The sequence below is a fragment of the Bubalus kerabau genome, chromosome 12 (assembly GCF_029407905.1).
Source record: "Bubalus kerabau isolate K-KA32 ecotype Philippines breed swamp buffalo chromosome 12, PCC_UOA_SB_1v2, whole genome shotgun sequence".
Classification (NCBI taxonomy): Eukaryota; Metazoa; Chordata; class Mammalia; order Artiodactyla; family Bovidae; genus Bubalus; species Bubalus kerabau.
In genome coordinates, this window is record NC_073635.1 from 23,332,849 (window position 1) to 23,357,876 (window position 25,028).

The 25,028-nt window shown below is 36.4% G+C and overlaps 1 protein-coding gene across 3 annotated transcripts in view; it reads right to left on the minus strand.

Moving 5' to 3' along the window:
• The window catches only part of COG6 (component of oligomeric golgi complex 6), a 54,898-nt gene that overhangs the window by 26,064 nt on the left and 3,806 nt on the right, over window positions 1-25,028 (minus strand). For all 3 annotated transcript variants that reach the window (XM_055542303.1, XM_055542302.1, XM_055542304.1), the window contains exons 3-13: window positions 23,807-23,878; window positions 22,431-22,489; window positions 18,783-18,894; window positions 16,838-16,920; window positions 16,403-16,473; window positions 13,336-13,429; window positions 8,449-8,577; window positions 8,280-8,371; window positions 6,459-6,523; window positions 5,286-5,377; window positions 3,707-3,824 (exon numbers count right to left, since the gene is read on the minus strand). In XM_055542303.1, the coding sequence (XP_055398278.1) occupies window positions 3,707-3,824; window positions 5,286-5,377; window positions 6,459-6,523; window positions 8,280-8,371; window positions 8,449-8,577; window positions 13,336-13,429; window positions 16,403-16,473; window positions 16,838-16,920; window positions 18,783-18,894; window positions 22,431-22,489; window positions 23,807-23,878 (987 nt within the window). The remainder of the gene's footprint in view (window positions 1-3,706; window positions 3,825-5,285; window positions 5,378-6,458; window positions 6,524-8,279; window positions 8,372-8,448; window positions 8,578-13,335; window positions 13,430-16,402; window positions 16,474-16,837; window positions 16,921-18,782; window positions 18,895-22,430; window positions 22,490-23,806; window positions 23,879-25,028) is intronic.

The window sequence follows — 25,028 nt, forward strand, 5'->3', positions numbered from 1 at the left end:
TTCTTCTCTTAAATGCTACTGTTTCTCAAGACTGTGTCCTAGAAGCCCTACTCTCATTAAACATGATTCCTAGTGACCTCATACAAACCCATGGATTCAACTCTTTACACACAAAACCCTGTAAATCCAAATGCACGGCTCCCTGCTGGATGAGACTGACTATATAGGAGGATATCCCATGTGTGTCTTGTCTAATTTAGACCATATCGTCATCTTATCCCCTAGATTTTGCACTTTCTCTTTATTCCAGATACTTGCAATTAGTATCAATATTCCCAGGTTGGGAACTTAGGAATTATTTTTGAACTCTTTCCTCTGATTTAACCACATTCTATCAGTCACCAACTTTTGAAGACTTACCTTTACCCTTCAAGAATCTGTCCCCTTATGGCTCTTCCCTTAGAGTATGTATTTTCATAAAAACTACTTCAATGATAATCCCTTCACTACCCTGTCTGCAACCTGACCTCTCTGTCTACATTCCATCCTGTTTCATTAAACAAAGAGTTACATATTCTTTTTGTTCCCTCTACTTAGGATGACCTCTACCCACCCACCTTTTCACCTATCTAATCCCCTATGTTCTTCAAAGTTCAACTCTTGTAACTCCCTCTCTGGAAAGCTACCCCTCTGTATATGTATATTATTATGGACACATATACTCCTCCTCTAAAGGCAAAGGAGAAAAGGAAAGATATACCCATTTGAATGCAGAGTTCCAAAGACTAGCAAGGAGAGATAAGAAAGCCTTCCTCAGTGATCAATGCAAAGAAATAGAGGAAAACAACAGAATGGGAAAGACTAGAGATCTCTTCAAGAAAATGAGAGATACCAAGGGAACATTTCAAGCAAAGACAGGCACAATAAAGGACAGAAGTGGTATGGACATAACAGAAGCAGAAGATATTAAAAAGAGATGGCAAGAATACATAGAACCACCATACAAAAAAGATCTTCATGACCCAGATAACCATGATGGTGTGATCACTCACCTAGACCCAGACATCTGGAATGCGAAGTCACATGGGCCTTAGCAAGCACCCCTATGAACAAAGATAGTGGAAGTGATGGAATTCCAGTTGAGCTCTTTCAAATCCTAAAAGATGATGCTGTGAAAGTGCTGCACTCAATATGTCAATAAATTTGGAAAACTCAGCAGTGGCCACAGGACTGGAGAAAGTCAGTTTTCATTCCAATCTCAAAGAAAGATGAAGCTAAAGAATGTTCAAACAAATGTACAACTGTACTTATCTCACACACTGGCAAAGTGACGCTCAAAATTCTCCAAGCCAGGCATCAACAGTACGTAACCTGTGAAATTCCAGATGTTCAAGCCGGATTTAGAAATGGCAGAGGAATCAGAGATCAAATTGCCAACATCCGTTGGATCATCAAAAAAGCAAGAGAATTTCAGAAAAACATCTACATCTGCTTTACTGACTAGGCCAAAGCCTTTGACTGTGTGGATCACAACAAACTGTGAAAAATTCTGCAAGAGATGGGCATACCAGACCACCTTACAATGCCTCCTGAGAAATCTATATGCAGGTCAAGAAGCAATAGTTAGAACTGGACATGGAACAACAGACTGGTTCCAAATCTGGAAAGGAGTACATTAAGGCTGTATATTGTCACCCTGCTTATTTAACTTACATGCAGAGTACATCATGAGAAATGCTGGGCTGGATGAAGCACAAGCTGGAATAAAAATTGCAGGGAGAAATATCAATAAACTCAGATATGCAGATGACACCACCCTTATGTTAGAAAGCAAAGAGGAACTCGAGTCTCTTGATAAAAGTGAAAGAGGAGAGTGAAAATGTTGGCTTAAAACTCAGCATTCAAAAAACCAAGATCATGGCATCCAGTCCCATCACTTCACAGTAAATAGATGGGGAAACAATGGAAACAGCGAGAGACTTTAATTTTTTGGAGGCTCCAAAATCACTGCAGATGGTGACTGTAGTCATGAAATTAAAAGATCTTGCTCCTTTTAATTAAAAGCTATCATAGAAAAGCTATGATAAACCTAGACAGTATATTAAAAAGCAGAGACATTACTTTGGCAACAAAGGTCCATCTAGTCAAAGCTTTGGTTTTTCCAGTAGTCATGTATGGATGTGAGAGTTGAACTGTAAAGAAAGCTGAGCGCTGGAGAACTGATGCTTTTAAACTGTGCTGTTGCAAAAGACTCTTCAGAGTCCCTTGGACCTCAAAGAGATCAAACCAGTCAATCTTGAAAGAAATCAGTCCTGAATATTCATTGAAAGCACTGATGCTGAAGCTGAAACTCTAATACTTTGGCCACCTGATACAAAGAACTGACTCATTGGAAAAGACCCTGATGCTGAGAAAGATTGAAGACAGGAGGAGAAGGGGACGACAGAGGATGAGATAGTTGGATGGCATCAAGACCCAATGGAAGTGAGTTTGAGCAAGTTCTGGGAGTTGGTGATGGACAGGGAGGCCTGGCATGCTGCAGTCCATACAGTCCAAGAGTCAGACATGACTGAGCGACTGAGCTAAATTAATACCCTTCCCTCATGTGCCAGCATAACACATTGGGGATGTCTTCCATAAAACATGTGATTCTACAGTAAGCACTGATTTATCAGACTATTTTCCATGAATGGAAGAGCAATCTGAGACCAAAAGACCTTCACTGTTTGCCCTTGTGCTCTCATTAGCAAGCAACATTTTGTATCATGGATGAATGATTTTAGAAAAATTGTGTCTAAATAATAACTTATATAACCGTATCTAAAACAAGAACTGACTACTTGTTAGTAAACTTCTGGTGATACAGGAAAACACATAAGTGAAATACTTCATCTCCACAAATTCATGCTGCTTTTCCAGAAAATTTGAATCCTATGTTAGGGTCAGACAGTAGACTCTTAAAAGTTTCCCTCAGCTTAGGAATGTAAAATCCAGGGCCTCTAAACTGGATTGCTACTGACTGCTCAACACCATACTACAAACCTGCGTCTAATATAACCAGGCAATTGGATAGAGCAGCATAATTTAAAACAAAAATGGTGACTGTGATACATCCCTGAAAAACCTGAGTCGTTAATAATGAAACAAAAACAAAGAAGGATTTGATTGTTATAAACCCATTCCTTAAGGTCTCACCAATTTACTTCTGCACAACGCAATGCTCAGTGTAAAATACTAGCTCTCACAGAACTCTTTCAGGTTTTTGTTTGTTGTTTCGTTTTTTTTCTTTGCTTTTGTGGAATTTTTTATTATCCTACTTGTTTCATAATTGTAGTATATAACTCAAAGGAACATAAATTCCATAAGGAAAGAGCTAGGCCACCAGTGTAAAAATATATGCCAGCTGTTTAGAAAAAGTATTTATTAAAAGTTCCAGTTTTTCAATCTGTATGTCATTTTAGTTCTGACCTATTAAACACAGAAAGTCTGCTTTAATTACAAATTGTGGGTTATTGAAAAATGGTAGTAAAACTAGGGCTTTGAGATTCTACTTCCAACTATGACTCGATGTTATACTGTTCCAGGAACAGACTATAAGCTTACATCCAGTAAGCCATCCCAAAATGAATTTTCTTGTTCATAGGAAGAACTCAAGAGAACACTAAATGAAATGGGAAAAAAACTGTCACCAATGTAAAAACAGTAAAACAGCATTTTTAAATGTCCAAGACTCACACAGTATAAGAATTGCATTTTTCAAACATACCTTGTCCATTAACTTACTGGCATGAAGACTTAAGCTGTTGAAGAATATTTTTTTGCTCAGCAAATGCATTTCTTCAATGGTAGTCAACAATGTAGTTGCGCTATTTCCAATAATGCCACTAAAAGCAAAGAATACTTTTGGTTGCAAAGCAGGTCTAAACAATTTAGCTCTATAACTGGGTAGAATTCTTTTAAAAGATCCAGATTTAAATAAAAGTTTTTATGTAGAATATAACCTGTGAATTAAAACAATTACTCTAGTTTCATACAGAAATGAGTTTTTTTTTTCTTTTAGGTTAGGTGACGAACAAATGAAAGCAAACTACAGTGTTTTCAATATTTCATGATCTCTTAGAAAAGCAGTGGGTTAGACTAAACCCTTACAGCATGCAAAAATCCATGTGGCTATTTTTCCACTATTACAGTAAATGCATGTTTTGATTATCTGAAGATTAAAAGAAGATCTGCTTTTAATTTAAAGGAAGCCATTCCATCAGTAGCTCTATGGAGAAAATATTATTAATACTGAGCTTTTTAAAATAAAACTTATGCCATATCAGTAACACATCTGCAAATTATAAAGTATTATGATTATACAGCTGCCAAAAAAGTATATTTAAACTAATCATGAAAAATTTGGTAACATTTTTAAATAACTACTGAACATCCTATAATTCTCAATTTTCTCCTACAAGGATATTTCTTAGACTTGTCCAGTGGGGTTTCTCATTTTTTGCAGAATGTAACACAACCATGTATATAAAACAATTTCCAATTTTATTCTCCTATTCATGTACTGAAAGTGATTCTTCTGTTCCTGATACTGAAATGCTTGTAAAAAGTCATCTAAAATGATTTTTTAATAGACTATCAAAAATATAGCTTGGAACACCATTGTTTTACCACAACTCACATATAACATGGTCTTACAGTGAGTGACATTTACAATAGGGCTCAAGTGTACGTATGCTGTCAAAAGATATATGCATGGTGAAATGAATGCACATTTTGGAGTCGAAGATTATATTTTAGATAAGACAAGTGGTTAAGTGGTTTCTAATCAGATAAAGTCACTTTAATTTAGAGAAGATAAGATAGCTATTAATATTACTTAGAGAAGATAAAGCTATGATTCTGTTTTACCACTAATGGAAAACTAAATGTTAAAGAAGAATTTATGTTATTTACATCCAGAATAGGACATTTTACTAATTATGCCCTGTTCTGAGTATAATATAGAGTTGCTTTAAGTGCCATGGATCTCGAATACAGAAGTACTCAAAAAATACTTCTATTATAGACTTATACTGCTACATAAGCTGTGCGTGTGCAAATGTGTGTTTGTGAGTGTGTGTGTACAGTTACTCCTGGAAAAGAAAGGAAAAAGGAAATAATGGACCTCAAACTACAACATGTATAATATGCAAATACTGACTCACATGGTGTGGAGGTTCTACTAGTTTATACTTAGTTAGCAAATAGAACACACACACACACACACACACAAATATTACACTGTGTTCTAACCGAAATGAAGTATGACATGGGATTTAATGAGCACATTTAACCATTCCACTTACCTGATTGTGTGGTGGTAAAATTTGAGGAGGTTAGAAATTTTATATAATAAAACTGCCCCAGGTTCAGCAACTATTACTTGTTCAATTCGAACCTATTAAAACATGTGACAAAAAATTAAACATTTCTTAAAAGTGTAACTTTTTCTTCATTAATCACATGTGGTGTGAACAGCATTAAAGAGATTAAATTTCATGATTATAGAAATCACAAATTTCTTTCTAAATAAGTAACAACACAAAAAATTTAACACAGGTATACTCTATGAACAAATGATCCATTACCTACAGAATTTGGCTCAAGGCAACTGCTATCAGAAATAAACAATACAATGAGATCATTTTGAGGTTTTTCTAACCAGCATATAATGGAATTTAGTTCAGCACTAAACTGCAAAGCAGCTGTTACATGCCTAAAATTATCAGTAAAAAGGTACTGCTATATGAACCAATAGTAAGGGGGAAAAAATTAAAAAAAGTTTTACCTTTAAACAACTAAACCAAGTTTCTTTTAATATTAATTAGAGAACAGGAAAGTGGATGGATCTTGAGTTGGCTCCAACATATTTGTCTAATTATACTACTACCAGGGCAGTATCTCAGCTCTAGTTCAAAATTAACTTGAAATGTTCAAGATTAACTACTGGGAATCTTTCTAATTAAAATCCATCCTTCACTAATCTTTCCCTTACTTCACATTCCCTAACTAACAAATACAATTTAAACTACACTGAATGTGCTTACTTATATACTACACTACATCTATGCTTAAGCTGCAGATAACATTATGTCTTCTTGTTTTCTAATTAGATTCTAAATACAGACATTGTATTTTCTAGTCCTTTTACATCTCTGCAGCACTTAGCAGAATAATACATATGTATGAGATGTTCAATAAACACTTTTGAAAGCATTTAGATTTTGGAGTATGTCGTAATAGCAATGAATATGATCTGCTAAAATATTTTACATTATAAATACATGTAATAGTATACAAAAACCTTGCATAGAAAATTGGCAATGATTATTTTAAAATGAGTTTTATTATCCGACATTAATGTGTTAATTTGACACAATTACAGCTCAAGTTGCTATTTCTTTAAACTCCAAATAAGGCAATAATTTAAACATATAACATATATAAAATATTTGATATAATATATCAAAGTATTTTACCTTTAGAGGTCTGCACACACCCTCAGTGATATGGCCAACAACTTCTTGAATATTTTCTTCAACACCTACGGTTAATTATAACATAACTGAAATTTTTTTCATATAGCACTGTTTCACAGAAGTACAAAAAAATCAACAAAAACTAATACCTGTGATTAATGGCATTAATGATAAACATTTAAAATAACCATTAATGGTATTTTATTAAATTCAATATCTTTTAGGATATTACTAACTATATTAATATCTGAACCTAAAGCTCTATCAATTCATTTGACTGCTGATTAATGAAAAAAGATTGTGAAATTAATTAACTGAAGGAGGTGATGAGTAGATGTATTAGGATCTGTTCCACAAACTCCTTATTCTAGGCAGATGTACTAAGCACACAAACTGCAGGTATAAGATGGAAAACACACTTTACAATTTAATGGAAAAACTGACATTTACTAACTACTGACCACTTACCAAGGTCTGTACCGTGTACTTGACATGTACAGCTTGTAACCACCTTCATTTTCACAGATGGAGAAACTGAAGTTTAGAAGAATTCATGCCATTCCCACGGAAGAACCTATTTCTAACTGCAATTATTTTCTTCCTGCCTCTTAATGCGGCCTCTCATGTATACTTTACTAACAGCTTTTAAGAAATACATTCTTTTAAACTGGGTTATTAGGATAACAGAAAACAACTTTAAACAGTGAAGACTGTGTGCCAGTCTATCACAGATGCTGACTCTAGTCTCAGTATCAATGAGGAGCTTGAGTCCTACAGCCATTTGCACACCGGCCTCTCCTGGAAGATGACCTGATGAACCAGATTGGTGTGGGGCCACGCCATGCAAGACAGGCAAGTGACACCCCCCACAACACGTCCCTTCCCTTCCTATCAAAACCAGAACATGTTAATTATCCACTAACCCCTTCTATCACAGGTATATCAAGATAGTCACAACTAAAAAAGACTGAAAATTCTGCAAACAGATGTTAGCAACTCAAAAATAATCATTTTTCTTCTTTGAAATTACAACAAAAATTTTAAGTACATTCAGGCCATAGGCAATTATTCAAAAAATTGTGAAACAGTCACATGAGAATGAAAAAGGGGGCTGAGTAGTAGTAATAGAAAAGAAAGAAGTAGGAGCTTCATGACCTTAAGAAAAGTCACTGAGCCTGTGTGCTTGCAGACAAAACGGAGACAACATCCCCTTTTGCCTTTAGAGGACAGAGCTGTACAAGATCTGAGACAACGTACACCAGGCATTCCAGAGGCACCTTGAAAGGGGAGCAGAGGGGTCCTGGCTCACTAGGGAAGGCCCCAAAGGTCCAGTACAAAAATGTTATCAGTTGTGTCACAAAATGAAAGTGATGGAGAAGAATTCACCGGAAAAGGGGAAACTAGAGAAAGGAGGTGGAGAAGGCAACAGCAATCCACTCCAGAACTCTTGCCTGGCAAATCCCATGGATGGAGGAGCCTGGTGGGCTGCAGTCCATGGAGTCGCTAGGAGTCAGACACAACTGAGCGACTTCACTTTCATGCATTGGAGAAGGAAATGGCAACCCACTCCAGTGTTCTTGCCTGGAGGAAGAGCAAGGTGGGGGGAGCCTGGTGGGCTGCCGTTTCTTGGGTCGCACAGAGTCAGACACAACTGAAGCGACTTAGCAGCAGCAGCAGAGAAAGGAAGACTAATAAGGCCCCTTACTGAATCACCTCAGGTGAAGAGTTTATCTCCATGAAAAACAGCAACGAGGACAGAAACAGAGGCGTCCTGTGTGATGTGCTACCTCTGAGATGAGCAGGAGCCACCGGCTGACCCACCTTGTGTAGTTACATGCTTCAAAAGAGCTTCGAGGTGTTCTTTTTCAGAAGCAGTAGCTTGATGGAGCCAAGCCAACATATCTCCTACGTATCTAATGGGAAAACTAAATGTTGGTGAAAATTTCCTTCAGAAAAACACTGAATACCCCAATAATGTCTGCTGCTATACCTCAAAGGGTCATGGGAGTGCATTTCAATGGGTCTAGGGGTACCTCCTGGGCCCCCTCTTGTAAGAGCATCAATGAATCCACGAACCACTGTACTTCTTCTGGCTGTTCCAAACTCATCTAAGGTATACCTAGAAGAGACAAGTTATTAACAAACAATTGTTTTTCTTCCTAATGGCTGTATCAAACTATTCATGCACTTTCTCAGATAAGTTATCTAACACTTTTTTTTACACAATTTTCTCAAGCAATACTGCTTTAAACAACAAAAATGCTTTAATAAATAACTTTATCATAGTGATAATCCAATCCAAAGCTGCATCTTTCTTTTTATGTCTCAGAAGGAATGCAGGGATTTACAGTCAGTAACAGAGGTTGTGGCAATAAAGGATAGAGCAGGGGATTTGGTAAAAGTAAAATTCCAGACAAGCTGGAAACCCTGAACTCTACAGGTTTCAGCACCCACCCCTTGTCCAAAACATGACACTCCACTGCACACACAAGGCCGAGTATAAGGTTCTCAGAGGCTGGTTACAGTTAGAACTCTGCAATCCAAAATATAAGACGTTTCCTTCCATATTAAAAAACTCTCATGTATATTATTACAATTCCACCAAAATTTGTCCAAATTATACCAAATACCACCAAAATATACTATTCGTATTTAAAAGCTTATTTTGACTCCAATGTTAAACGTATTACATGCTACTTGAATTTACTGACCAGCTATGCATTAAGAGCAAATACATTCTTTTACATATATTTACAAGTTATCAATTGCAGTCGGTGGGGCTGGAGGGAAGACTTTCAAGGCTGAGGAAATTTTTAGGGACAAAAGATTTTGAACTGGAAGCTCAGACCATTTGGGGTCAAATGATAGGATGGCTTAAAGTTACCAAGAGTCCCTGTTTCCTTGACTAGAAGCAGCCTTGTTTCTCACTGTCGCCCAACTGAAAGTTCTGTTTTAAAGGCACACAGAAAAACAAAATATTTTTTTGTAGTCCCATGTCAGCAGATTCTAGATCCATGAACTTTTACATCTCTGAACAGTACTCTACTAAATGTTGAGAATTATTTCATTACCCTACATATAAAGAAAAGTTACAAAAATTTCACCAAAGTTTTTAAAAGAATTTCTTAGGCTACACTGCTTTCTTTAATATGCTATTGATTTCATGAAAAACCCACTTTTTTTTTTAACAGAAGAAAGCTAGAAAGGGGGCATATTTTTAAATAAAAGTGTAGTGAAGCAATCAATAGCAATAAATTGTTAGGACTCTGAGCGTTCTTAAAGGACTATGTACCAGTAACCAGATCATGGTTGTGTGTGGTTTTTGGTTTTAGTTAAAAGGAAATGGTTTTGAAATTCCATGCAGTGACATACCAACAATACGTCAAGATGAAAATGCAGTTATCGAGCTAAGTTTTGCAAAAGTGCACAGTTGCTTTACATTCACTTTGTTTTTTTTTAACAAATTAGAACCAAGGTGCTTATTTCTATTTCTTCCCTCATGCTCTTAAAAATATAAATGCTTAGGGTACAGAATGCCTTCCTTTAAAGACCATCAGTTTTATGAAGTGACTTGTGATCAGATTTATGACAGCACAAAACTCACAAACTCTGGGAAATCTCTTTTCCCAGAGACAAAAGAAAATTTCCTTGACCAAAAAGAGATTCTTTTCCAACAAAGGTCAAAAACTGAAAATGTAACTTTATAAAAGTGAAGGTCAAAATTAGGTAAATATTCTAAAATGCCTCTAGTTAAAATAAAAAATCAAAATCCCCAGTTTTTATGTTTATCCATAGTAGAAAAGGAAAAATTCTGGTCAAAAAGCAAATAAAATGAAAAAATTTTGTCCAAAAAAATTAAAAGATAAAAGAATAACATAAAAGCCTAAGAAATGCAACAAATTGAGAATGAAAAAAAATCAGCATTGTATATATTACCTTTAATAATTGACATGCTGAGGGTTTACCAGTGGAAAGAAGACAACTTCAATTTGTCCATTTCTACTTGGAATAAATTTCTTTTTGAAAACACTTCTGTACTTGATGTATTAAAAGTTAATAATGCATTAGCATTCCAGTTGTATAAGACCTAACAAAACCTGAGTATGGCAATTTTCCCCAAAGACTTCAATAACTGACATTTTCTTAAATGGGATACCTATACATTTGAGACCCAATAATGAACAGTGAAGCTTCTCTACTTTATTTAAATCAAGTTCATATAGTGCCATCTGGTGGTTAACATAATACATTATAAAGTTTTTCCCTAAATTTTAAGAAACCACCACTTTGAAAAGAGATGATTACTTAAGATGAAAGGCCAAATTTCTCTTTTTCAGTGTTCATCTTATGTTACTTAACTGGCACTAAAAGCTTCCTTCTTCTGCACTCAACATCCAAGTGTTTAACCATCCATACTGCACTATGGCCCCCATCCCCTGTATTTCCTGTGAAGATACATCTTCTTTGCCTATTTCAGTTCTATTGTCTCTCAAGCATTTTGCCTTGCTGTCAGGTAGGCCTTAAATACACCTCTCTTTAGCTGAAAATTTTCCACTTTATCTGCTTTCAAAATAAAAATAATAGCCAGTACTTTGTGATGAGTGAAGCATGATGCTCAACACCTTATGGGAACATTCCAATTTTAATCTTCACAGCAACCCAGCAAGACAAGCACTATTTTCATCCTCATTTCACAGCTCCAGAAAACCGAAGCCTATAAAGGTATGTGGGTTCATCAAAAAATCTAAAAAAAAAAACCAACACCCAGTCTAACTCAGAGCCCACCATTTAAACCATTATGCAATACTGCTCCTTTCCAAGTGTTATCAAGAATCAAAACTTAGAAAAAATACATTTATATGGTAGAAGTCAGCTGACCTTTTCAGAGGCCCAAAATACCTGAAGGCCTTTTTAAAAAACAATTAACCTTGTGAACAAATATGAATCTGTGGACACTGTTACACATTATTAAACAAGCACCAAATGTTTCAGGTACTATAATTATAACCAAACACCAATACCTTACAGTGAAAAAACTGGGAAAGAAATTTCAAAGACGCTAAGATCCACTGAGCTGATGGTCAATAATGAGCATCAGCTTATCCCAGGAACCCGCACAACATGCAGATCTATTATAGCTCCTGCTACTAACCCAGCAACCAACTTCTGCGAGTCCCTAGAGGTACATGTTCCTCCTCAACCCATGCACTAGCACCTGCTGTTCCCTAAATCTGGGATGTTCTCTCCTCCCTTTTCATCTTGGAAAATGCTTATCAACCTTCAGAACTCATTTTATACCTACTTCCTGAAAGAAGCTTTCTCTAATGTACACCCCTTTCCCCACCACAGACTACTTGAGCCACAAAGCATTTGAGACTTGACTTTTAGAAAAGCACTTAATGTACATGTTAAAGTGGATTTGTTTATGTCTGGTTCCATAAAGTAAAGCAAGTTGAAGGTGATGTTTTATTGATGGTAAGCCTGTCGCACTTAGAACTGTGCTTAACATATAGTGAGTACTCAATAAGTAACACTGGGGTGTGATTATTTATGTATCTGTCAAGTCCCAGCATTTGTGTTCTAAAATCTTATCACAGGACAAGCAATGTTCTAATCAGAAAACAGAGTAAGAAGGAAATCTTCTAAAAATATAGAAGCAGATAAAAGACATGACTCAGAGCAGGACTGAATGCATGAGTTCTCTGGCTTTCTGTTTCCCGAATTTTAACTCCCTACTTGGTCTTCCCATTTTCATACTATTCCAGACATTAAAAATGAAAAAGGATTTGAAGGAATGGATAAAAAAGATGTGGTACATATATACAATGGACTATTACTCAGCCATTAAAAGAAAGAAATAATGCCATTCACAGCAACATGGATGGACCTAGAGAGTGTCATACTGAGTGAAGTAACTCAGATAGAGAAGGAGAAATGTCATATGACAACCTTTATATGTGGAATGTAAAAAGAAATGATAACTGATGAACTCACTTACAAAATAGACAGAGGCAAAGACTTAGAAAATGAACTCATGGTTGATGAGGGGGAAGGGGTCGTTAGGGAGTTTGAGAAGGTCACGTACTCACTGCTATATTCAAAATGGATAACCAACAAGGACCTACTGTACAGCACACGGAACTCTACTCAATGTTACATGCAAACCTGGATGAGAGTGAGGCCTAGGGGAGAATGGAATCATGTATATGTATGGCTGAGTCCCTTCCCTGTTCACCTGAAACTAACACAGTATTGTTAATTGGCTATACCCCAACACAAACTAAAAAGTTTAAAGACTGAAGACAAAAAAAGGACTTGAAAAGTAAAAGAAAACTAAAACACAGAAAAATAAAAAATATATGTTAATAATGCATGAAGTTCTTATCCAAAGCATTATCACATAGCACCTGGCTGCCATAACTTACAGGACTAAAAACCTGAACTCTTTCTTTTCTGGAATCCTACTAATGGAATTCTAATTTTAAATCTTCTTTTCTCATCTCTGTGTAATTATTATTTATTAGTCTATTTGACCTCCACCCCTCCAGGGCAGTGTTAATACAGGAGTTTTAGTTACATACAATTCCAAGGTAATTAACGAGATAGCAGAATGCGGGAAAGACCTTAACCTCTGCATAAATAAGAGGCAGTCTAGATATTGGGACATCTTGGTTTTCCTATCTGTGTTGCATTCTATAGCATGTAATATGCAATTAGGTGGATGCGCCAGTGGTACCCAGATGAGATTAAAATATCACTGTAAATTATTATATTGCTCAAACTATTGTATATAAATTTGATTAACATTGAAATTCAATATAAATTACCAAAGAAAAAGTAGATTTGCTTTTTTATTAATTAGGAAAAAGTCACGCACTTATATAAGACAGGTCTGTCCTGCAGGGCTTCCATTGCCTGAGTTAGTACTGGAGATATGTCACATGATTCTTGTGTCAGTGTTCTGCATTCACCTGAAAAAGGGTTAACATTGTAACACTTGTTAAAATACAACTAGGCCTTTATTATGTCCATTGTACAACCAGAGTCTAAATACCACATTTAAAAAATGCTTGGAAAAGCCTACAGAACATACCAAAAAAACTAGTTAATGCTGCCAAACTAAACATTCAAGCTTAAATATCTATTTAACTTCAATAGACCACATCTGCTATGTGGTATATAATATATTTTATTATTATAAGAATCAGAGTTCAGAAGAAACCAATCAATGAACAAATATGCACTAAATAACTGCTATGCTGCTGCTGCTGCTGCGTCGCTTCACTTGTATCCGACTCTGTGAGACCCCAAAGACGGCAGCCACCAGGCTCTGCCGTCCCTGGGATTCTCCAGGCAAGAACACTGGAGTGGGTTGCCATTTCCTTCTCCAATGCATGAAAGTGAAAAGGGAAAGTGAAGTCGCTCAGTCGTGTCCGACTCTTAGCAACTCCATGGACTGCAGCCTCCCAGGCTCCTCCATTCATGGGATTTTCCAGGCAAGAGTACTGGAGTGGAGTACCATTGCCTTCTCCGAATAACTGCTATACACACAGCAATGTCAAGAAGGGAAGGGAATACTAAATATTCATCACCAGTTCTTTACCCCAGGGGAAATCTTTAAGCAGTTTGCTAGAATGTTTATATGGGTAACTAATACATACTAGTAAAATTATATTTACTATTCTATCTACAAAATACTGATTAAATGTCTACTCTGTTAAAAAAACAGGACACGTTCAGAAACTCCCAACCTTTGCTAGGTGAAGACCTCATGTTCCTTTGCTTTTAACAGGTAATTCTACTAACACACTATTGAAACATTTTAAAACTAAATACATAAACCTCTTGTGGTAGGCAAAATAATGGTACTCCCAAGATCCCTAATCACTGAAACCTGTGAATATGTTATTTTATGAAGCAAAAGGGACTTTGCAGATGGAATTAAGGGGATGGATCTTCAGTTCAGTTCAGTTGCTCAGCCATGTCCTACTCTTTGCGACCCCATGAACCACAGCATGCCAGGCCTCCCTGTCCATCACCAACTCCCGGCGTCCACCCAAACCCATGTCCATCGAGTCGCTAATGCCATTGAACCATCTCATCCTCTGTTGTCCCCTTTTCCTCCTGACCTCAATCTTTCCCGGCATCAGGGTCTTTTCAAATGAATCAGCTCTTGGTATCAGGTGGGCAAAGTATTGGAGTTTCAGCTTCAACATCAGTCCTTCCAATGAACACCCAGGACCGATCTCCTTTAGAATGGACTGGTTGGATCTCCTTGCAGTCCAAGGGACACTCAAGAGTCTTCTCCAACACCGCAGTTCAAAAGCATCAAATCTTCGGCACTCAGCTTTCTTTATAGTCCAACTCTCACATCCATACATGACCACTGGAAAAACCATAGCCTTGACTAGACAGACCTTTGTTGGCAAAGTAATGTCTCTGCTTTGGAATATGCTATCTAGGTTGGTCATAACTTTCCTTCCAAGGAGTAAGCGTCTTTTAATTTCATGGCTGCAGTCACCATCCGCAGTGATTTTGGAGCCCAGAAAAATAAAGTCAGCCACTGTGTCCACTGTTTCCCCATCTATTTGCTATGAAGTGATGGGACCAGATGCTATGATCTCAGTTTTCTGAACACTGAGCTTTAAGCCAACTTTTTCACTCTCCTCCTTCACTTTCATCAAGAGACTCTTTAGTTCTTCACTTTCTGCCATAAGGATGGTGTCATCTATATATCTGAGGTTATTGATATTTCTCCCGGCAATCTTGATTTCAGCTTGTGCTTCCTCCAGCCCAGTGCTTCTCATGATGTACTCTGCATATAAGTTAAATAAGCAGGGTGACAATATACAGCCTTGATGTACTCCTTTTCCTATTTGGAACCAGTCTGTTGTTCCATGTCCAGTTCTAACTGTTGCTTCCTGACCTGCATACAGGTTTCTCAAGAGGCAGGTCAGGTGGTCTGGTATTCCCACCTCTTTCAGAATTTTCCACAGTCTATTGTGATCCACACAGTCAAAGGCTTTGGCATAGTCAAGAAAGCAGAAATAGATGTTTTTCTGGAACTCTCTTGCTTTTTCCATGATCCAGCGGATGTTGGCAATTTGATCTCTGGTTCCTCTGCCTTTTCTAAAACCAGCTTGAACATCTGGAAGTTCACGGTTCACATTTTGCTGAAGCCTAGCTTGGAGAATTTTAAGCATTACTTTACTAGCGTGTGAGATGACCTTAAATAGGGACATCTTCCCAGATCATTAAGTGGGTCCAAGGTAATCATCTAGGTCTTAAAAGTGGAAGAGGCTAGCAGAAAATCAGAAATATGAGATGGAAGAAGTGGCAGGAGAGATTCAAAGTGAGAAAGCGACTCCATCCACCCATTGCTGGCTTCAAAGATGGAGGAAGGGGCCACAAGCCAATGCAGGCAGCCTCTAGAAGCGGGAAAACCCTGTGACAGCCAGCAAGGGAACTCAGAGCTCAGTCCTCAGACTCAAAGAACTAATTATGCCAAAAAAGTGAATGAGAAAGGCAACAGATTATTCCCTAGAGCCTCCAGAAATGAATGCACATCTTTTCACTTTAGCATGGTGACTTCTGACTACAGAACTATAAAATGACAAACTTATGTTTTGTTTTAAGCCATTAAGATTGAGATAAATTTGTTACAGCAGCCAACAGAAAATTAATTCACCATAACGATTATATTAACAACAAGGGATGTCTAATCAACCTTAAGATAATCTGGGGCACAAATACTGATTTTATTATTTTTTCATTTCCATCCTTAATCATATATAGTACCTGAATTATAGTACTTATGAGGCAAACACAAGGACAGTATGTTCAAATTTTTTGATTACTGAGATCAAAATATGTTATCAAATAAATACTAAGTGAAATAAAATCAAGCATTCATGAATCTAGACTGCATCAAAGAAACCACTTACTTTGAGCCCACCGGTAAAGTCTTTCGTAAGATGTTTCTTGAAGCAAGGCCATTTGCTCCATAATTTCTAAACTAAAAAAAATCAAAGATTATAATTTATTTAAAAGTTTTAGCCAATAGCTAAATCTAAGAATCTAATTATTTTAATAACAGAATGATTTCATTATAGCCTATTAACTTTTTATTATTTTGTGGAATAATTTTTTTAGTAATTTTTTAATAATTAAATAAACTTTGCCAAGTTTTAATACCATCACTTAGATACTCAACTGCTGTTTTATGCTAAACACCAGGGTATAACTTCCTCTTTATCCAAAGACACATAAAGATTAAACTTCTATTTCACATAATGCCATACACTTTAAGAATCTAGAAAATCTTTAAAATTTTGGAAATACAAGTGGCAACACAGTCATGAATTGAAAAGGCTACTCACCCCGCTGTTTGTTGGTTTGTACGCAAGAGAACTTTAACATCATTATGAATCTGTTTTACTCTTCCCAGTGCCTTGAAAAATTCCTTTAAAATTAAGAATGTAACTTTAAAGTTTCCATGTTTTCAGGTAAAACTGTATTGCTCTAACTTGAAATATCATGACAAAGGAAAAAGAAATTATTCTACCAACTCTAATGAAGCCTTCCTTATACTGATCTCAACTTTCTCTAATTTTTTATAAAATGTATAATAGATATTTAGTGAAGTGAAAGTTGCTCAGTCGCGTCCCCCAGAATCTTTGCGACCCCATGGGCTATGAGTCCATGAAATTCTCCAGGCCAGAATACTGGAGTGGATAGCCTTTCCCTTCTCCAGGGGATCTTCCCAACCCAGGGATCGAACCCAGGTCTCCCACACTGCAGGTGAATTCTTTATAAGCTGAGCCACCAGGGAAGCCCATTATTCACATTTTAAAACATATATTAATTCGATGTCTACTATATGTCAAAAGTGTACTAAGATGCGGAGATTAAAACTTTATAAAGACAAAATCTCTGTCTTCAAGACGTATACAGTTTTGTGAAAGAGTAATATAAACCTGAAGATTATAACATAAAGGAAAACATGCTATGTATTACATATCTTAAAACGCAGAAAACCCAGCATGGCTTCATCATCACAGGAGATGACGGTTTATGTGTCTATCATATACCCTTTGTTGCCCCCTCATCCAGGAGCAGAATGCAAAGTTGGATGTATAAACATACATGAGTTGACTGATGCTGAACTCCCAGCTTTTTTTCCCTCTCTAAAAAGGTACTGGAGCCTTAGTTTCCAGATAGCCACAAATAGTGTTCCAACCATGAAAAGCAGTCGATGGGTTATTTTTCTTTGATGAATAAAAAAAACTTTTTTAATGTTTTAAAATCCTAATACTGTTGATTATTTCTGCTGAGGTGGGGGGAGGGAAGGCGCGATGTCACATATTTAAAATGCACAAAGTTCCTCACACTATAAGGGCCATAAATACCAATAGGTAAGGCACCTACAATTCTCTCACCTACTTAACACCCTACACGCAAGGGATGGGTTCCATCCCAGCCCAGGCAGTAAGATAATGGTGACATCTATCAAGAGTCACTCAGTAAGCCCCCCACCCTGGGCCCCCTCAGGAACTCTTCCTGCCCTCAGACCCCAGGCACAGGTTTGCAGTTCCTCCCAGTTAGGACACTGAAAGATTCTTCTCAAGAAAAACTGAGTATTTTCAAGAGGGAAAAAAGAGGAATGATACTTTTCCTTGTTGTTTAGCATTTTGAAGTTTTGGAAAGAATGGCATGGGTTCAGAAAAGAATCAGATGAAAAGGTGAGGAGTTTCTAATCTCAGGAAAGACCAAAAGCTGTGAGAGAAAGAACATGTAATCATTGCAACATCACTGCAATGTAAACAGAACATGCCATACAACTGCACTGTGAGGCAGAAGAAAAGAGAACATGTATGTGTGGAGGGAAAGGAGCCGTGGAGGGAGAGGCTAATTACTTAGCCCATGGTAGCTCATCCATAGAAAATAGTTAACATCGATATCCAAAGCATACTCCTTTTCACCAGAGGTCCAGAACATAGAATCTACAAAAGAAGCAATTAACAAGATTGAAAATGGTTGCCAAAGGACTTAGAGATGGAAAGGCGTGGAATAGGTGATGAGGTGATGTAGGCTTTCCTTATAAGCCTTATTGTACTCTGACTCCTAAAAAACAAAAAAGAAGTACATGTACTGTTTTGAAAAAAATTAGATAATTTAAAATCTGTACCTTAAATTGCTAAGCTTAAAAACATTTTTAAATAAAAAAAAAATTTAGGTGGTAAAATAAAGCCTTAGAAAAGAGTGATTTCTCTATAACATCTGTAACTGCTGTGCTGTAAGTGATTTCAACAAAAAGCAAAGTACCTCAGTGATGGGTCCTTCTCTTGTACCTCGGAGAAGACTCATTTCATCAGAAGTCAGCTGGAACTTGGATAAGAAGGCATCTGCCACTTGTGCTCTTATTTCTAATCTTTGACTGTAATATTTTTAAAAAGGGAACAGAAAATCAATCACATTATGCATTTTACATAGCTTTAAAACAAGTTACATCTCTCATAACTTTTAAGACAAAGACGTGCAACTGTCTCAGTATCTTCAGAAGCCTCATTTCTGCCTCAAATATTAGCAGCTCATCAAGCATGTAGGTGATCAATTAGCTGATATTGTCCTACCTCTGCAGAGGGCACAGTAAGAGGCCACAGTAAAATGATGAACTAACCTTTATGCAAAAGGGGAAATAAGTTCATGAATGGTACAGGCAATACAAATCCTCAGCCACTTATATGTATGTGAATAGTTCACCTTATGGTAACAAAGTTGTGAGAGAGACATAAGCCAATTAATTTCTTCTCAGTCACTAAAAAGTTCTAAGCCTTTGAAGCTTGTACATGAAGTACACAACAAATCAAAAATCAAGCCTATTATTTACTTTAGGTTAGAAATTGAAGCCAAGAACTCATCTAGTAATTTTTCATTAATCCATTAAAAAAAAAAATTACTCCTCTATTTTGTCTTAGCCACTTTTTCTGCACACTATCATAACAAACAAAAAACATCTTTTCAAATTATATTATCTGAGCGCAGCCAACTTAGACTAGCTGACAATTAGGAAAAAACACACTTGAGTCTGCAATTCAACCTGCAGGGACCTGCAGGACTGAGTTGCGTCACAATCTAAAGGCAAGTCAGGAATACAAACCACATGAGCAGAAATTCAACATTCCTGCCTTCTAGATTTTAGATTTGAAGATATACAAATAAAATTAAAGTGTTGCATTAATAGTATTCACAGGGAAGTAATATTCTCCAATTTCAAAACATTCAAATGAAACTGAACAAACAGTATCTGAACAGACAGAACAACACATGCCATCTTTGTTTTGTTTGGACTCTTGGGTTTCCAGGTTTAAGTTCACAATGTCAACTGCTCCTGCCATATAACAAGAGCTAAAAAGAAAAAGTCCTCCAGGTGGCAGTAATGCTCTATTTTTCTCAAATGACAATGTAAATCACCTACTTAAATCTATACAGATTTAAAAAAAACCTATGTCCTTAATTATCTTATTAAGTACTGATATCTACCAGTTACCTTAACATGTTTTGTTTTATACTTTTAGAAGCTCAAATCATTATCATACCGGATTTAAATTAATGATAACACTTCATAAAATTCCTTGAGACTATACAAATTAACCGTTTCAATGAAAATCTTTTGGGAGTTTCTTTTGGATCTATCTTCACAGTCAATTTACCAGGCACAAAGTAAAATTAATCTCTTTAGTTTACTTTTTCATTATGTTTTAACTGAATCTAGCACAGTTGACCCTTGAATAAATAATGTGTGGCTTGGGGACTCCTACCCTACCCTGTACAGAGGAAAATCTGCATATATTACATCCAGCCCTCTGGAGTAGAAGCTCCAACCCACTGTGGACTGTGTAGGACTACAAAAAAAAAAAACAAAACACATATATAAGTGGACCTGTGCAGTTCAAACCTGTGTTGTTCAAGGGTCAGCTGTTAATTCAGTATGCACACATACTAACTGAGAGAAAATACACCACACTGTTAACAATAGCTATATCTAGGTGTTCAAGTTAATCTAATTGTAATTTTCTTCAAGTTTCACACATGTAAATGAAAGGAGAAGCAGAAAAAAGTGATTTTTTCTTGCCTCCTCCTAACCTTTTACAGGGCAATAAAAGAAGATGTATCACATATGTTCTGGCAAAATAAATTGCTTTTATATTTTTATGTAAGCTGTAATATCAAAACCTAAGTTATAGGTTTATAGCAAATAACACAATCAAAATAAAAACTATTAAAAAATAAGAAAGAATGAGAACATAAACAACACAGCTGAGGAAAATTATCTAATTAAGTACAGAATAGCTTCTGCTTCCAGTTGCCAAAGCCAATGAAGAAACAAGATGGACTACACATCTCTGTCTAAAAAGCGGAGAGGGATATGGAGGGTAGTACTCCTTGAGGTATGTCAGGCAGTGTGTTCAGCACTCAGTATAAATCACTTATTCATCACAACAACCCTGCAATGTAGCTTATTATTCCTTTTTTTCACATGTGATAACTGAGCCTGAGGGAGTTAACAAAGAACTCATATAAGATTAAAAATCTAATGAGCTCTTACCTAAGATTTAGATTAGAATTCAGCTCTTCAAGGTCTACATCCTTTCCACTATAACATACTACACCTCAAAGATAAACATTAACATTCACCAGAGAGAAATTTGGCTGATGGGCCTTTCCAAGAGACCAAAAAAATACATAATAAATAGTGATTTCACCAATATTAAAAAACAAAGTTCATATTTATTCACTCAAAATCACTTACTGAATCCACAATGTGTTTTGCACTGAGACATAAAAAGAGAATAAGAGGCTGTCACTTCTCAAGGAGCTCAGCTTTGTAGGAAAGAGATTCAATCAAACCAACAATTAGTTACAGGAGATTGTACTACATACTAAAGATGGCAAGAGAAAGATTTAACTCAGGCCAGGAGAAGGCAATGGCACCCCACTCCAGTACTCTTGCCTGGAAAATCCCATGGACGGAGAAGCCTGGTGGGCTGCAGTCCATGGGGTCGTGAAGAGTCGGACATGACTGAGCGATTTCACTTTCACTTTTCACTTTCATGCATTGGACAAGGAAATGGCAACCCACTCCAGTGTTCTTGCCTGGAGAATCCCAGGGACAGGGGAGCCTGGTGGGCTGCCGTCTATGGTGTCGCACAGAGTCGGACACGACTGAAGCGACTTAGCAGCAGCAGCAGAAAGGGTTTGAATAAACTTTGTATACAGGATTGGTGATCTGTTTCTTGGTTTTAGACATAATTTTCAATTGAATCCACACTTGTTCTCACATCAGCCAACAAAAACATAAGAGAAAAATTCACAGGTCGGTCTCTAACTGCAAGGAAACTTTCGAAAGATGTGTTGTGATACTAAAAACATTCTAATCTGATGCTCAAGGCACATGCTTAGTTCTGAATACAGAAATTCAACACCTGCTTTTCCTTAGAGTTGACTGCTCTGTGAACCCAACCATCTCTTCAGCATAGTGTGCAATTTTCCTCACCATGGTCCATGCACCAATGGGAAAGAGACGTGTGGTGGCAGAACAGTTCTGTACCTTGACAGCAGCAGCATACATAATCATTAAGTTAAAAATGAAAGGCAATTGTGAAAAAACATAATACAATTACTAAAAAATTTAAAAATCTACTGCTTGTTTAAAAGAGCAGTCAGTTTTGAATTATATAGCAAACGAACAACACATCGTCACTTCCAAAAAGGGATAATCTCAGTCCCAGCTATCAATGTTCCTAAACACTGCTTGTATTTGTTTTACTCTTGGATAATAGCTTAAAACCTCATATTTTGTATCATTTTTGAATCACTTTTTTGATTATTTTAACTCTGCTTTGAAGTTATTTATAGATTTTGAGTTATCTCCAAATTAATGAAGAATTGATTATATAAAGAAAAGCTTACCTTTCAGCTTGAAGCTTAGTGGTTTTTACTATTAAATCCTGAGTCTGTTCCTTTGCTGCCTAGAATTATAAACATATCTAATATTAGCACATTTCAATTCTATTATACTTCAGAAAACTAACATTGCCAATTACTGGAGTTCAACAGCAAATGAGATTACACTCCAGAACGCAAAGATATAAAAAAGGCCCCAAAAATTGAAACAGATGTTTTAAGGCTCACATACTACATTTAAGAACTGACTCAGGCAGTTCTTACAATATTGTAATTATAATATTGTAATTATCCTCTAAAGAAAAATAAATAAATAAATCGATTTTAAAAAAGAAGAACTCAGAATTCTCAATACACACATAATACTACATACATAAGGCTTACAAGAAAGAAAAAGGTGTCACCATGATGGAATTTAACAGTTCCTGATGCTTTTTAGTGAAACAGAGGCACTGGCAGGACCAGTGAAGGATGGAAAACATGGCTTCAGTTATGGATGTGCTGAGCTACCAGGAAATCTCTGAAGTTGTAAGCTAAGTCAATGATAACTCAATATACAAAAAATACCCTTCATAGAGGGTTCTGGTGAAGATTAGAGATAGCTCCATCTACAAGACAGAGTGCTGTTCCTGACCAAGTCATACTAAGTCATACTAAGCAATCCTCTCTCCCCTGAACCAGAGCTGAAAGGATCAGGAATGAAAACTTGATGAAAAGGTATTTCAAAGACTAGGAAAACATTTATAAGGTGAACTGAAACAAACAACAAGTGTAACCAATGAGATTCTCTCTCAGTGGCCTGAACTGGGCAATCCTATAAAATAAGGCAGTCAGTAACAAGAGGAGAAACAAGTCAGTGGTTGGAGACAGGTAGAGACATAAAGGCATAAAATGAATCAGAAGTATGTAGATCAATGCTAACTCTGCAGCCAAACTAGGGGTTTAGACTGCTTCAATAAACGGCCCTACACTTAGAGACATTTTCCTGAGATATTTTTTAGAGTGAGTATAAATCATAATTAAGCTGGGTCTTCACTGGGCATAGCTTTAGTCTGAAAGTATTCCTAAGGCTTTCTACTAAGGAATTTATTTGTGCTGCATTTGTGGAATATTATAGAATTCAAAAGTTTATCAAAACTTCACACAGTTATCTCTATACTGGCAAGATCAAAATACAAAGGTTTCTGGAGTTAACTGCACAATATTAGCAAACCATCACTGAAGAAACACGAAGAGAGTTCTAATTTTTAAAAATTTACGTTCAAACTTACTACAGGGCATGATGTATCAGATATCCACACATTCTGTGGACTTATCTAGCAATTTCTGAAAGTTTACTGTCTTATCAGGAACTAGGCTACAATGCAGTCATTATACCGGACCTGTAGGCGACTTGTCATATCTTGACAACAGCTGCTCATTGCTTGAACATCTTCATGTATGCTTTCAAGTTCCTGAAAAGGAAAAAAGAAACATTAGACATAGTTAAAGCATTAGGTATAAAGCATTAGGTATAGTTAAAAAAATTTCTCTTATCTTAGCCAAATCTTTATTTTTGTTCCATGATATTCTTTTGCCAAAGCATGACAAAAGATTCTGTATTTAAGACTGAAAATGATTAAAAAGAATAACATCTAGAATATGAAAAGATATTTTAAAAAACTAGCATATTTCTTTTTAGAAAGGGTCTGACAATAGGAAAATGGAAAATTTTTAAGAATATGAATACGTGTTTATTCACATTCTCATACTAAGAATTTATCCTAAGAAATTAATCAAATAAACGTGCAACAATATATGTACGAGATGATCAACACAGAGTTGCCTAAAACAAATGGCAAGTGTGAACCATTTCCAACCACACAACGGAAATCTGTGCATCCATTAACAATGATAGTATCTATGTGTGTGTGTGTGCGTGCGCACACACACGTGTGTTATTATGGAAAGATGTCTATATAAGGCTAAAAAAGGGCTCATAAAACACATACAACACCTCCCCGTGTTTTGTTTTGTTTTTTTTTCCCAGAAAAAATACACATATACGTGCAGAAGAACACAGGGAAAGTCCTGAAGGGCCACACAATAAAATACTGACAGGTTATTTTTGTGTAATAGAATCATAAGTAATAGCTCTATTTCTGACCTTTACTGTTTATCCTAAACAGCTTTGAAGTGAATAAAAGAATGATTTCAAAATAGCAATTAATATCAGCAACAGCAAACAGGTACAAATAGGCAAACTAATCTATTTCCTTAAATCTCACTGTATAATCTAATGAGACTAGCACTATATTATTAGCCAACTAGGTCAAGAAAAACTTTTTTCTAATATTTACTTTAGCAAATGGCAACCCATTCCAGTATTCTTGCTTGGAAAATCCCATGGACAGAGGAGCCTGGCGGGCTACAGTCCATGGGGCTGCAAAGAGTTGGACACGACGGAGGGACTAAGCGTGCACTACAGTACACCGAATGAATCTGACTTGTAATAACGTAGTATCACTCATGGACATAAATATGCTTGACGAGCTTCAGTCCACTGCAGTCATTCTTATTGATCCTCAAATCATCCTATCTTTGACCAGTGGAAACCCCTTAACT